This window comes from Bicyclus anynana, chromosome Z (genome assembly GCF_947172395.1).
Source record: "Bicyclus anynana chromosome Z, ilBicAnyn1.1, whole genome shotgun sequence".
Classification (NCBI taxonomy): domain Eukaryota; kingdom Metazoa; phylum Arthropoda; class Insecta; order Lepidoptera; family Nymphalidae; genus Bicyclus; species Bicyclus anynana.
This window is the reverse complement of record NC_069110.1, coordinates 19,207,867-19,221,515: the sequence shown is the minus strand read 5'-3', so window position 1 is coordinate 19,221,515 and position 13,649 is coordinate 19,207,867. Positions and strand designations below refer to the sequence as shown.

Sequence of the window (13,649 nt, the reverse complement as noted above, 5' to 3'; positions counted from 1 at the left end):
ATTATATATTTTTTTTATTTTTCAGCACGGTCGAGCATTGATACTTCAAGCATTCATCGAGGTTTATACGAAAAAACACGCCAAATGGAAGAATCCAAATTCATTGAACCGATGTACCACATTGAGGAGATTTCAAAGTCTAAACCCGTTTTCGTACAACCGCTGTCGGATCCACCTTCAGTATCGGAGGGCAAAAACATTCACCTGGAGTGTCGCCTGGAACCCATGGGCGATCCGACTATGCGAGTAGAGTGGTTCCACAACGGCAGAGCCGTCACCGTCGGATCCCGGTTTAGGACTTATTACGACTTTGGTTTCGTGGCACTGGATATTATTCACGCGACTTCAGTGGACTCTGGAGAGTACACCGTACGCGCTGTTAACCACTTGGGCTCGGCGCACACGTCCGCCATGGTGCGCGTCATTGAGCGCTCTGACGTGGTAACAGATACACAGAACGAACAAGCAGTAGAACAAATCCAAATTTTAGAAGACGCCGCGCGCCGAGGCCGCCAGGTACAGGAAGATATAACCGTCATGCGAGCTCCTCACTTCTCACGAGCTTTGCACAATATTGAAACGGTGGAAGGCACGAATGTCCACCTAGAGTGCCGCCTGCAACCAGTCGGCGACCCAACTATGAAGGTAGATTGGTTCTGCAACGGTAGACCTATCAAAACTGGACACAGATTCCGACCAGCGTACGAATTCGATTACGTCGCTCTAGATCTTCTGAGCGTATACCCCGAAGACTCCGGAGTGTACACTTGCCAGGCGACCAACCAGCTGGGAGAAGCTGTGACTTCGTGTGCGCTACGAGTGGTAGCTAAGAAAGATCTGATCTTCGACTCGCAACATCCCGGTGGATTGGAAAAAATACAATATCTAGAAGACGCGTCTCGCTACAAAAAGTCGGACGTGATCGATGAGTCAGTTCACATCAAACCGCGATTCATAACGAAACCAAAATCTATCGACAACGTAAAGGAAGGTCAACACGTCCATTTCGAATGCAAACTCGAGCCAGTGACTGACTCCAACCTTAAAGTTGAGTGGTTTAAAAACGGGCAACCGGTCACTATCGGTCACCGATTCAGGCCGATTCACGACTTCGGTTACGTAGCCCTCGACATCATTGATCTCATCGCCGAGGACTCGGGCGTGTACACATGCCGCGCGGTTAACCAGCTCGGCACCGACGAAGTGAGCTGCCGACTATCTTGCCGGGAAACAGCAGATATCATTCGCGCTACGCAAAACGAAGCCGGCTTGGAGCAAATTCAAGTCTTGGAAGACAGATCGAAGTACTATAGAAGCGACGCATTAGAAGAATTGACCACGCAAGCGCCGATATTTACGACATCACTGAAAAATGTGGAAATTAAAGAAGGGCAACGCGCTCACTTCGAATGTAGACTGATTCCAGTCTCCGACGCGACCATGAAAGTGGAATGGTATCACAACAATAAACCTCTGAAGAGCGGATCGAGATTCACGGAAACGAACAACTTCGGGTTCGTCGCGCTCGACATAATGGCGTGCTTGCCCGAAGACTCTGGCACTTACACGTGCAGAGCGATCAACGCTCTGGGCGAGGCGGTCACGTCCGGTACTGCAGTGGTGCATTCCAAGAAGTCTATTTACCTAGAGTCGCAGCACGAGGGAGCACTGTCGAGACTGACTCAGTTGGAGGATTCGTCAAGATATCAGAGACATGCAGTTCAAGACGAGACAGTCACCCAAGCTCCTGTATTCACTAATCCGATGAAAGACTTGAGGGTGGCCGAAAACCAAGCGGCACACTTTGAGACGAGACTCATTCCCGTCGGCGATCCCAAGCTGAAGGTGGAATGGTTGCGAAACGGAGTTCCGATAGAAGCTTGTAAGTATTTAAATATCAATAATCATTAGTAGCCAGGCCTCATTTCTTTCGTAAAAATTACTATCAGATGTTAATAATAAATAATGGCCGGGACCGAGTTACCGTGGTTTCCTATGGCACGGGGTGTAACACTATTACGTCCCGACTCGGCGCTGAGAATTTTGCCGAGAATTTCTTAGTACTCCAACCCAGAACATCGTGAACCGATGCCACATAGGCCAGTGAAATAACGAGGCATTTATTCTAATATTAAAAATGTGAAAGTGTGTGTGTACGTCTGTCTGTTTGTCCGTCTTTCACGGCAAAACGGAGCGACAAATTGACGTGGATTTTTAAGTAGAGATAGTTGAAAGGATGGAGTGTGACATAGGCTACTTTTGTCTCTAAACCTTAACCCCACACTCCCCTAAGATGACTGAAGACTATTTGTAACAAAAAAAACCGTGCATCATTTCTTTCTAATCCGCCCAAAACCCTTTATAAGAGAGGGTGAACTATTATTATATGAGACTTTTTAGTCATAGCGAAGCTTGACCGGAACCGCTAGCTTTTTAAATAATTTCGTCACAAAAATACGTGTGCGTCAGGTCAAAATATGGTAGTTATTCATACAAATTGTCCACAGCTAATCGCATCACCACAATGCACGACTTCGGCTACGTGGCCCTCAACATGAAGTATGTGAACCCCGCCGACTCCGGCACTTACACCTGCCGCGCCACCAACGAGCTCGGGGAAGCAGTCACTTCCTCCACCCTGTTTGTGCAATGTGAGTAAATCATCATCATCATTATCAACCCATATTCGGCTCACTGCGGAACTCCAGTCTCCATATCCAAATTATATCATCTCAGGTATTTGTGCTACTGTAAAATCTACCTAATACTATCATCCTGCAAATTTCCTCTTTGTACGTCAAGTGGTATTAAATATTTTGTGAAGTTTCGCTTTTATATAGACTAGCGAACGCCCATGACTTATTCCGCCCTTCGTTATCAACCCGAATTCGCTACTGCTGAGTCTCCTCTCAGAATGAAAGGGGTTAGGCCAATCGTCCACCACGCTGGCACAATGCATTTAAAAAAAATCTCTGGCATGCAGGTTTCCTCACGATGTTTTCCCTCACCGTTTGAGACACGTGATATTTAATTTCTTAAAATGCACACAAGTGAAAAGTTGAAGGTGCATGCTCTGAACCCGATTCGAACCCATACCCTCCGGAATTGGAGGCAGAGCTCACGCCACGCCACGCCAGAGCCTGGGCTATCACGGCTTAATATGGGCTATTCCGCCCTTACACCTCCTTAATCCAGCACTGTCGCAAAATTCGTTCTTAGCAGAATTAACTAACTACAAGTATTAACTACCATCCTGCCGAATTTGATCTTTCGAGCGGTTTTCAAGATTACGTGATGAGTAAACTTCGACGATCTGATTGAACTTCGACGATTAACCCTAAAACTCAATTTATGTGGTATTTTTATCCAATTAATTCTCAAGTATTCCTTTAATCCGTCATTTGCTTTCGCAGCTAAAGCATCACTCGATCTACAATCGCAACACGAGGCCGCCCTGCAAAAGATTCAGCAACTGGAGGACACTTCCCGCTACCAGAGGAAGGAAGACGTGGAGGTGGATGTGAACCAGGCGCCTCGCTTCATCACCCAGTTGAATGGACCCACGAAGTTAGTGGAGGGACAAAGCGCACACTACGAGTGTCGTATCGAACCCTACCCCGACCCGAACATGCGGGTAGAATGGTACTTTAACGGCAAAGTCTTGCAAAGCGGACATCGCTACCGCACGGCCTTCGACTTCGGGTTCGCAGCTCTGGACATCCTTACAGTGTACGGGGAAGACTCCGGTGAATACACGTGCAAAGTTATCAACAACTTAGGACAGGCGATTTCGTCTATCAAATTAAACGTACAATGTAAGTAATTTTTATCTTGTATTATTTTTTTCAGTAATAATAAATGGGTATTAATAAATACCATATCCTAAAAATAACAACAAGCAAGAAACATGTCCACCGAAGAGTCACAACATATTGGTCAGTTGTTTTGCCAGAAATGCAACTGGACTTTTAAAACTAAGTTTGCTTTTGCCAATCGCACTACGTTAAAGCCAAGATGTCGCCATTGACGGATACGTCAAGCAAGACATCATCATCATCATCATCACCATCAATCTGATGTCCTTTAATCCGAAACAAAGCAATGCTGCTTGACGTCCTTCAATTGCGTTTTTGGATGGTTATAATTATAGATATTTAGGTATCTTAGGTTATGTAATTTTGAGTTACAATCGTATTCTTGATATATATGTGTAGTTTTTCTGCAGGTAACTTAAGGGGTTTTCTAGTATTTACACATTATTGCTTAAGCCTAGTATTATAAAGTAATTCTATTTTCAGCTAAGGAATCAATCATCAGGGACACGCAGCACGAAAGTGCATTGGAGAAAATTCAGTATCTCGAGGACGACAGCAAATACAGGCGAGTCGTACGAGACGAAGGCTTCGTCGCCGAGAAACCACAGTTTGGCAAGCCTCTGAAGAACGCACACGTGGCAGAGGGCCAGGCGGTGCACCTTGAAGCTACGCTCACTCCGGTCAACGACCCCACCATGCGCGTCGAGTGGTACTGCAATGGCAGGCCAATACAACAGGGGCACAGATTCAAGACCACATACGACTTCGGCTACGTAGCTCTTGATGTGCTGTATGCCTACAGTGAAGACTCCGGCACATATATGTGTAAGGCGACCAATGCCGTTGGAGAAGCCATTACGACCAGCTCTGTCAATGTAGATGGTGAGCTAATTAATATTTTATTTTTGAAGTAACTTTTCTTTAAACGGAGTAAACTTTTGGGGGAGTAAACTGGTGAGTGCCTTACGAGAAGTATAATCGGGCGAGGCCAACGGACGTTGAGAAAGAGACTAAAGAAGTTTTGCTTCAGTCTGTAAAGCTCACTCAATTTCTTTTTGGTATATTTATCATATATGACCCATATTCATGTTCAAAAGATTAAGAGAATCGAACCATGTTTTAAGGATTTTATTTTTAATTAATACTCGGATGTCTACTGTTATTCTATCATAATAATATGTCGAGAGCTAGTCACCATTCTGGAACGGTATTTTAAGGGTTACCACAATCTCTCCGTTATAATAGGATTTCTTATATTCAAATTCAAAGCGTTTTTTTAAGGTTCTGTACCCAAAGAGTAAAACAAAATAAATATTAAAGTGGGCTCCCACTCCCACAACTAACGTGATTTTTTTTTTCGTTTTTATAGATAATGGTATGGAACTCTTGCACTTATTAACTATTGTTGATGCGTACACCTAGATCAGACACGAGTCAATTTACGACATTGTATTCCGTTCGCAGCTAAAGCGTCGCTGTACCTCGACACCATGGATGAGCAGCGCTTGAGGAAGATCAAGGAATTGGAGCAGTACGAGAGACCCAAAGCAGTGGAACAGGAAGTCCCTGGTCAACGACCTGTGTTCTTGACCGCCCTAACCAGTTTGGAAAACCTGAAGGAAGGTGACCGCGCTCACTTCGAATGCAGAGTCGAGCCTATCAACGACCCTGACCTCAAGATCGAATGGTTCCTCAACGGGCAGAAGATCAAGACGGGCCACAGATTCAGAACGACGCACGACTTCGGTTATGTAGCTCTCGACATACTGTACAGCTACGGGGAAGACTCCGGGACCTATATGTGCAAGGCCACGAACAAGCTTGGCGAAGCAGTTAACACTTGCACGCTCAAAGTTGCAAGTGAGTTTACTATTCTGTTATCGTCATTATTATAATACTAGCGGACGCCCACGACTTCATCCGCGTGGAATTTGGGTTTTTCACAAATCTCTCAGAAACCTTGGATTTTTCCGGGATGAAAAGTAAGATCTAAGAGTAAAATCTATTTGCATTCCAAATTTCAGCCAAATCGGTTTTAAATTGACATTTCTCAACTATCATCCCCTATTTTATCCACTTGGGGGTAGAATTGATCAAAATCCTTTCTTAGCGGATGTCTACGTCATAACATCTACCTGCATGTCACCTTTGAGTTTTATATATTTAGATGAGACTACCTCGTAGATTCAGTGTTAGGTGTGGTTTCGGATCACGGGATTCTGGAAATAAATATTTAAATATTATAAATTATAAATTCTAAATTTCAAGTATTTAGTAAAATTTAGTAAAATTTATTTACCGGTAAGTGGCTCAAGTATGCCTCTCTGACAGAGAGTTACATATTTGTACCTTTTGCCGTGGAGACCCTTGGGCCATGGAGTCGCAGTGCCAAAAAATTTTTCCGTACTATTTCACCGCGGCTTGTTGCCTCGACTGGTGACAGAAGGGCTGGCTCATTTTTTGCGCAAAGGATCAGCCTGGCTGTCCAGCGCGGAAATGCAGCCAGTATTCTTGCCACCATTCCACGTGGGCATGATTTGTATAGTTATTAGGATAAGTTAGCTTAAGTTCCTTATTGTATTCTTTCTCAAATCTAATTATATAATTTAGTAAAAAAATTAGAATTCAAAAGTTGCCGAACATTCACCCCGTGCTTCGTGCTTCCGAAAGTCCGTTGAATTGTCAATCTCGAACTTTAACATCTGACACTAAATCGATCGTCTTCACAAAATCAAATATGCCTTCAAGTACTGTGTTAAAACATTTTTGACCTCTGTATTTCACTGTATTGCAGGCCACCGAAGCATAATATTAGACACACAACACCCGAATGGACTCGAAAAAATAAAGCAGTTGGAGGCTCAAGGGCACCCCGCGAGGATGGAGGTAGAAGAGCCCAAGATCTCTCCGCCGCGCTTTGTGGCGGAGCTGCGCGGCACGAGCCACGTATTCGAGGGGCAGAGCGCCCACTTTGAGTGCCAAGTGGAGCCCGTGCACGACCCCAACCTGCGCATCGAGTTCTACCACAACGGTGTTGCCTTGCCGTCCGCGGCGCGGTTCCATATCACTTTTGACTTTGGTTACGTGTCACTGGACATCCAGCACTGCGTGCCGGAAGACGCTGGCGAGTACTCCGTCCGAGCCGTCAACGCGCTCGGCCAGTGCACCTCCGCCGTGTCCATGACGGTAACCGCAAAAGGCAGTATCATATCGGAATCTCAGCGCCCCCAGGGACTCGAAAAGATTCGAGAGCTGGAGTCCGCGGAGCCTTTCAAGCGTCCGGAGATACCAGAGCCGGTCACCAGGCAAAGACCGGTCTTCACGCAGCCGCTGCAGAACATCGACGACATCCAGGAAGGGCAGACGGCCCACTTCGACTGCCGACTCATCCCCGTCGGTGACCCCACGCTCAAAGTGGAGTGGTTCAGAAACGAGAAGCTCATTGAGGACAGCTCGCGCATCACAAAGACGCACGACTTCGGCTACGTGTCCATGGCCATCGCGCACGTGCGCGACGAGGACCAGGGCGTATACATGTGCCGCGCGTCCAACCTTCTCGGCGAGGCGGTCACCACGGCTGCCATGCGGATCAGAAGTAAGTTCCGCAGCATTCATCACTTATCGTGTCGCGTCATACCGATCTAACTTCTAATTAATGCCTTTTAACTTCTCAGCTAAAGCAGCCATTCAGACGGACACTCAGCATCCGGAGGGCATGAAGAAAATCCAACAACTGGAGCAGCCCCTGCAGAGGAAACCTGACGAACCGGAGCGAGAATTCGAGAAACCCATTTTCACTCAAGTGCTGACTGGACCGTCGGAACTGTGGGAGGGGCAGCACGCTCACTACGAGGCGCGCGTGGTTCCTGTTGGAGATCCTAGCTTACGATTTGAATGGTACATCAATGGAGTTGAACTCAAGATGGGTAAGTTGTAGCTGACAATCGCTAATAGCATATCAAACAAGTTTTTCCATTATTTTAACTTTCATTTATTTGTTTGTAGGTTCACGCTTCCGCACCACACACGACTTTGGTTTCGTCACGTTAGACATCAACTCGGTTGTACAAGGGGACGCCGGTCTATACATGTGCAAAGCCATCAATAAAGCAGGAAGCACAGTTTCGTCCACGTCTCTTAAAGTGAAAACAAAATCCACAATCATCGATGAAGCCATGAGACCAGAGGCGTGGGAGCAGATCCAACTTAAAGAAGCCGCGATGAACAAAGTTCCACAAATGTTTTCGGAACCGGGAGTTCAACAAGCCCCTATATTCACAACGCATCTTCAGAGCTACGACAAGTTAGTTGAAGGGCAGCACGTCCACTTGGAGGCCCAAGTTGAGCCTCGTACCGATCCTAACTTGAAAGTAGAGTGGTACAAGAATGGAGTGTCACTCACTACTGGATCAAGACTGAAGAGCACTTTTGACTTTGGCTTGGTTACACTTTCAATTAATTCAGTGCGATGGGACGACTCGGGTATCTACACTTGTAAAGCTACTAATTTGATCGGAGAAGCGGTCTCCACTGCATCGATCAAGATAGAGGACCGTCATTGGCTCCTCGGTGATACCCTTCATCCCGAATCTTTGGACCGCATTGGCGCATTGGAGCAACCCAAGCCCGGTAAGCCAGATGCACCTGAACCAGTTTACGAGACGCCTGTATTTATCTCGCACCTGAATAACATAATATGCAAAGAAGGCGACAACGTTCACTTTGAATGTAACGTTGAGCCCTCCAGGGATCCTACGCTAAAGATCGAATGGTTCTTCAACAACAAAGCTTTGCCATCGGGAACTAGATACAAGGGTACGCACGACTTCAGCTATGTGTCTTTAGACATTACCCACACGTATGAGGAAGACTCCGGTATTTACACTTGTAAAGCTACAAACAGTAAAGGCTCAGCGACAACATCCGGCACACTGAGATGTACTGGAGATAAGCACATCTATCTCGATACGCAACATCCTCAAGGCAAAGCTGGATTAGATGCTGTAGAACAAGCAGAAGAAGCCAGGCTCGCTAAGGGACGGAGGCCCTCCGTTCCAGATGCGGAGTATCCTAAACCGGAATGGATAGTACCGGTTGCTCCTGAACACCAATTAGTCGAAGGTCAAGCCCTGCACCTTGAGGGTCAAGTCGAGCCGAAGAACGATCCTGATTTGAAGATCGAATGGTTTTTCAATGGCAAAGTTTTGGAACAAGGATCACGGTTTAAAATTCGAAGCGATTTTGGCTTTGTTACATTAGATTTGATCGATGTATACGAACGAGATAGTGGCATATATACGTGCAAAGCTTGGAACAAGAGAGGAGAAGCATTCACTTCTTCGACGGTGTACTGCTCTAGTAAGGAAAACCTCATCGAAAGAACTCAACATCCAAAGGGTAAAGAAGGATTGGAGAAGATACAAAATCTAGAAGAGTCTCTCCGCAAAGAGCCCGGTCAACAAGCCGATGACGGTACAGGAAGACCACCAGAGTTCGTAACAGTATTCGAAGACATTACTGAAATAAGTGAAGGCCAAATTGCTCACTATGAAGCGTCTTTGATACCTACTGGTGACCAATCGATGGTCATCGAGTGGTTCTACAATGGTAAAGCCATTGAAGCTAGTCATCGTATCCGTACTGTTTACGCTTTTGGTATGGTAGTTCTTGAAATTCTCGGAACCAAGACTACTGATTCCGGAACGTATTCGTGTCGGGCGACAAACAAGTGGGGTCAAGCAGAGATAAGTGTCAAGCTTGGATGTGTCGATAGAAGCAAAGGACAAAAACCCAAATTTACAACTCACATTCAAAATATTGAGGGACTCAAAGACGGACAGTCGGCCCACTTCGAGTGTACTGTGATTCCCGTAGACGATCCGGATCTAGTTATCGAGTGGTACCACAATGGTCAACTGATGCGTCACTCCAACAGGATCAAAACCATATCAGATTTTGGATTCGTGGTGCTCGATATAGCTTACACGCAGAATCACGACACTGGAGAATACGTTTGCCGAGCTTACAATAAATATGGTGAAGATTTTACGAAAGCTACTATATTCTGCTATGGAAGAAGTGGAGTTTACTCGGACAGTTTGCAGCCAGAGTCGTTGGCTAAGATTCGCGAGATGGAGAGCCTGCAAGGATTGCAAAAACAGGCTCCTGCGCCTGCTTCAGCGGAACCGCCTAGGTTCATTACGCAGATTCAAGATGTCACTAAACTAGTCGAGGGGCAGAGCGCTCACTTCGAAGCCAGACTGGTGCCGGTAGATGATCCGGAGCTGAAGGTTGAGTGGTACTACAACGGCAAAAAGTTACCACACGGACATAGATATCGAACGTTCCATGACTTCGGTATAGTCATATTAGACATCCTATACTGTTATGAAGAAAATTCAGGAGAGTATGAATGTGTGGCTACAAACAAATTGGGCCGCGATTCAACGAAGGCCACGCTGAAGTGTACATCGAAGGAAAATTTAATTTTGGACTCGCAACTCCCGCGGGTAAGCTCCTCAATGATTAAAGCTTAACTTAATATAGTACTATCTTGTGTAATCATCGAGTGTCATACTTAGGAATCTTGTACTTTACAGGGCATGGAAGGTGGGTTAGAAAAGCTGCAGACATTGGAGGACTCTATGGTTCGCAGAAAGGATACTGAAGTTGAAGAACAACGTGGAAAGGCGCCCGTGTTCACTGTACCGTTGTCAAATATTGATAACCTCAGAGAAGGCGAAAACGCACACTTCGAAGCACGACTGACACCGACAGACGATCCCAACCTAAAGGTATCTACTTAGTTTTCATATTTGATACTTAATAACAGTGTGCATACTCTGTTCAATCATTTTGGTTTATATAATGTTATCTAAAGTATAGAATACTGAGGTCTGTTTTTCCTGATTCAAACTACACCGTGTTCTTCAAAAACAAGGGATCAGGCATTTCCTAAGCAATCGCGTCACACACGTTGGGCCATATCTTTACCATCAAGTGTGAGAGTATTCAAGCGCGAACTTATTTTATATATGCACTAGCGGACGCCCGCGACTTCGTCCGCGTAAATTTCGATGTCAACTTTACTATTACCCCTACCCTACCCTGCCCCTACCCTACCCTGCCCCTACCCTACCCTACCCCTACCCTACCACTCCCCAACCCTACCCTACCCAACCCCTACCCCTACCCTACCCTACCCCTACCCCCACCCTACCCCAAACCTACCCCTACCGTACCCCAAACCTACCCCTACCCTACCCCTACCTTACCAACACCCTACTCCCCATCGGTAGGATGGGGGGTAGGGTAACATACCCTCCCCGTACCCTATCCCTTTCCTACCCCTATCCCACCCGTACCCCTATCTCACGCCTATCCTACCCCTACCCTACCACTTCCCTATCCTACCCGTACCTCTACCCTACCACTACCCTACCTCTACCCCTACCCTACCACTACCCTAAACCCGACCCTAAACCTACGCTACCCCTACACTACCCCGACGCTTCCCTACCCGTACCCTACCCGTACCTATCTTACTCCTACCCTTAGCAAAATCGGTCCAGTCCTTCGAGAGTGGTGGTATGACCAAGAGAAATAGAGACTTCTATGCTAATAATATAAAGAGGTAAGTTCGTGTGGTTGTAGGGGGTAATCTCTGGATCTACTGGACCGATTTGGAAAATTGTTTTACTAATAGAAAGCTACATTATTTGCGAGTGTCATAGGCTATGTTTGATCCCCATATTTACACGGGAACGGGAACTACGTAAATGAAAGCGCCGGGCGTCATATAGCGGAATTTCTGCGTCTTTTAGAAATTTTGTATTATCTCCGAAACTATTTAAGTAATTTACATACTGTAATGGGTAAATCTTATCTCCATAATATCCTTGTTATTATTAAATAATTTATTTTAATAAGGATTAAAGTTTGGTTGTATAAATAATGACGTAAACCTAAGTATATAAAATTAATGATTTTTAAAACACAAAAGGTACTATATCTGCTAATATATAGAAGATAGATATATGGTGTCGCGGACTTTTTTGTAGAACTTTTAAAGATACATAAAGCCTCTATATATTAATTCCAATTTTACACAATAGTTAAGGCAGCGCATGCGAATAAGTCTGTTTAAGACGATTTTCAGTCCGACCTGTATGACAAAAACTGTGATAACTCGGCTAATATATATGATACCAATATAAAATATAGCCTATAGCACTCCCCGATAATGTAGCATTTTACTGGTGAAAGAATTTTTAAAATCGGACCAGTAGTTCCGAAGATTACCCCATTTAAAAAATGTGACAAACTTACAAACTTACAAACTTTACCTCTTTATAATATTAGTATAGATTTCATTAACTGCTTATATGTTTTTTATGACAATATTCTTTTATTCTTCTAGGTGGAATGGTACTGGAATGGAAAATCTTTGAAAGCCGGTTCTAGGTTCAGAACTTTCTGCGACTTTGGGTTCGTCATTTTGGAAATTTCTCCTACTTATCCAGAGGATTCCGGTGAATACTTGTGCAAGGCGTACAACAACTATGGCGAAGCAGTTACGACTGCCTCAATGAAAGTGCAAGGAAAGCGAAATATTATCTTAGATTCTCAGTTGCCAAAGGGTATGGAAGGTACAATCGATAAGATTGCCGCCTTGGAGGGCTACTCAGGCACTGCGGACAATCTGACGCCTGAAGCTGAGAGCGGCAACCCACCGGAGTTCATCACCACACCGTCTGACCTCATCTTATCAGAGAACTCGTCTGCACACTTCGAATGTCGTCTCGTCCCGGTCAACGACTCTTCGATGACGGTCGAGTGGTATCACAATGGAAAGCCACTGCTAACCGGCTCGAGAGTGAAGACGATCAATGATTTCGGATTCGTGATTTTAGAGATAGGCGGCGTATACCAGCGAGACGCCGGACTCTATACATGCAAGGCTACCAACAAACACGGTGAGGCCACGGTGTCGTGTAAGCTTCAAGTCAAAGGAAGACAAGGTATCATTCTTGAGCCTCAGTTACCGTCTCAATTCAAGTCGGGAACTGAAAGCATTCAAAAGTTGGAGGAGACCCTCCACAAGCGCGAGGAAATAACCATCGAGGATGAAAAACCGAATCCTCCCAGGTTCACTGTGGAAATCAAGGACAACGTGGACGTGGCCGAAGGCGGTCCAGTCCACTTCGACTGCCGCGTCGAGCCCGTCGGCGATCCGACGATGAGGATCGACTGGTTCTGCAATGGCAGACCGTTCGCTACGGGCTCACGCGTGCACACGCTGAACGACTTCGGCTTCATCGCTCTTGACATCGACTACGTGTACGCGCGCGACGCGGGCGAGTACACTTGCCGCGCCACCAACCGTTGGGGCTCAGCCACCACCACAGCCAAAGTGACGTGCAGCACCAAGCGGGACGTCGTGCTAGAGTCTCAGCTGCCGCACGGCATGAGCGGCGAGAAGATCAAGGAACTCGAACGCGGGCACGTTCGCGACGCTCCCAAGGACGAACCTCTCGTCAGCTCCCCGCCCAAGTTCATCACGCAAATCCAGTCTCACACCATCGAAGAGTCGGAATCTATCAGATTCGAGTGCCGAGTCGAGCCGAAGGAAGATCCCAAACTACGCGTCGAGTGGTACAGGAACGGGAAGCTGCTGCCTTCCGGGCACAGGTTCCGAACTGTTTACGACATGGGATTCGTCTCTCTTGATATCCTGTACGTCTACGCCGAAGACTCCGGTGAATACGTCTGCCGGGCAGTTAACGACTTCGGAGAAGATTTCACCAAGGCGACCGTGTCTTGCAAACGTAAGTG

At 46.1% G+C, this 13,649-nt stretch overlaps 1 protein-coding gene across 1 annotated transcript in view; it reads left to right on the top strand.

Annotated features, from left to right (window-relative positions):
• LOC112052908 (titin) overlaps nucleotides 1-13,649 on the top strand; it is a 57,983-nt gene that overhangs the window by 32,947 nt on the left and 11,387 nt on the right. The window contains exons 5-14 of the mRNA XM_024092151.2: nucleotides 26-1,882; nucleotides 2,508-2,651; nucleotides 3,414-3,815; nucleotides 4,299-4,697; nucleotides 5,280-5,675; nucleotides 6,610-7,410; nucleotides 7,490-7,741; nucleotides 7,821-10,324; nucleotides 10,415-10,609; nucleotides 12,235-13,642. Coding sequence (XP_023947919.2) covers nucleotides 26-1,882; nucleotides 2,508-2,651; nucleotides 3,414-3,815; nucleotides 4,299-4,697; nucleotides 5,280-5,675; nucleotides 6,610-7,410; nucleotides 7,490-7,741; nucleotides 7,821-10,324; nucleotides 10,415-10,609; nucleotides 12,235-13,642 — 8,358 coding nt within the window. The remainder of the gene's footprint in view (nucleotides 1-25; nucleotides 1,883-2,507; nucleotides 2,652-3,413; nucleotides 3,816-4,298; nucleotides 4,698-5,279; nucleotides 5,676-6,609; nucleotides 7,411-7,489; nucleotides 7,742-7,820; nucleotides 10,325-10,414; nucleotides 10,610-12,234; nucleotides 13,643-13,649) is intronic.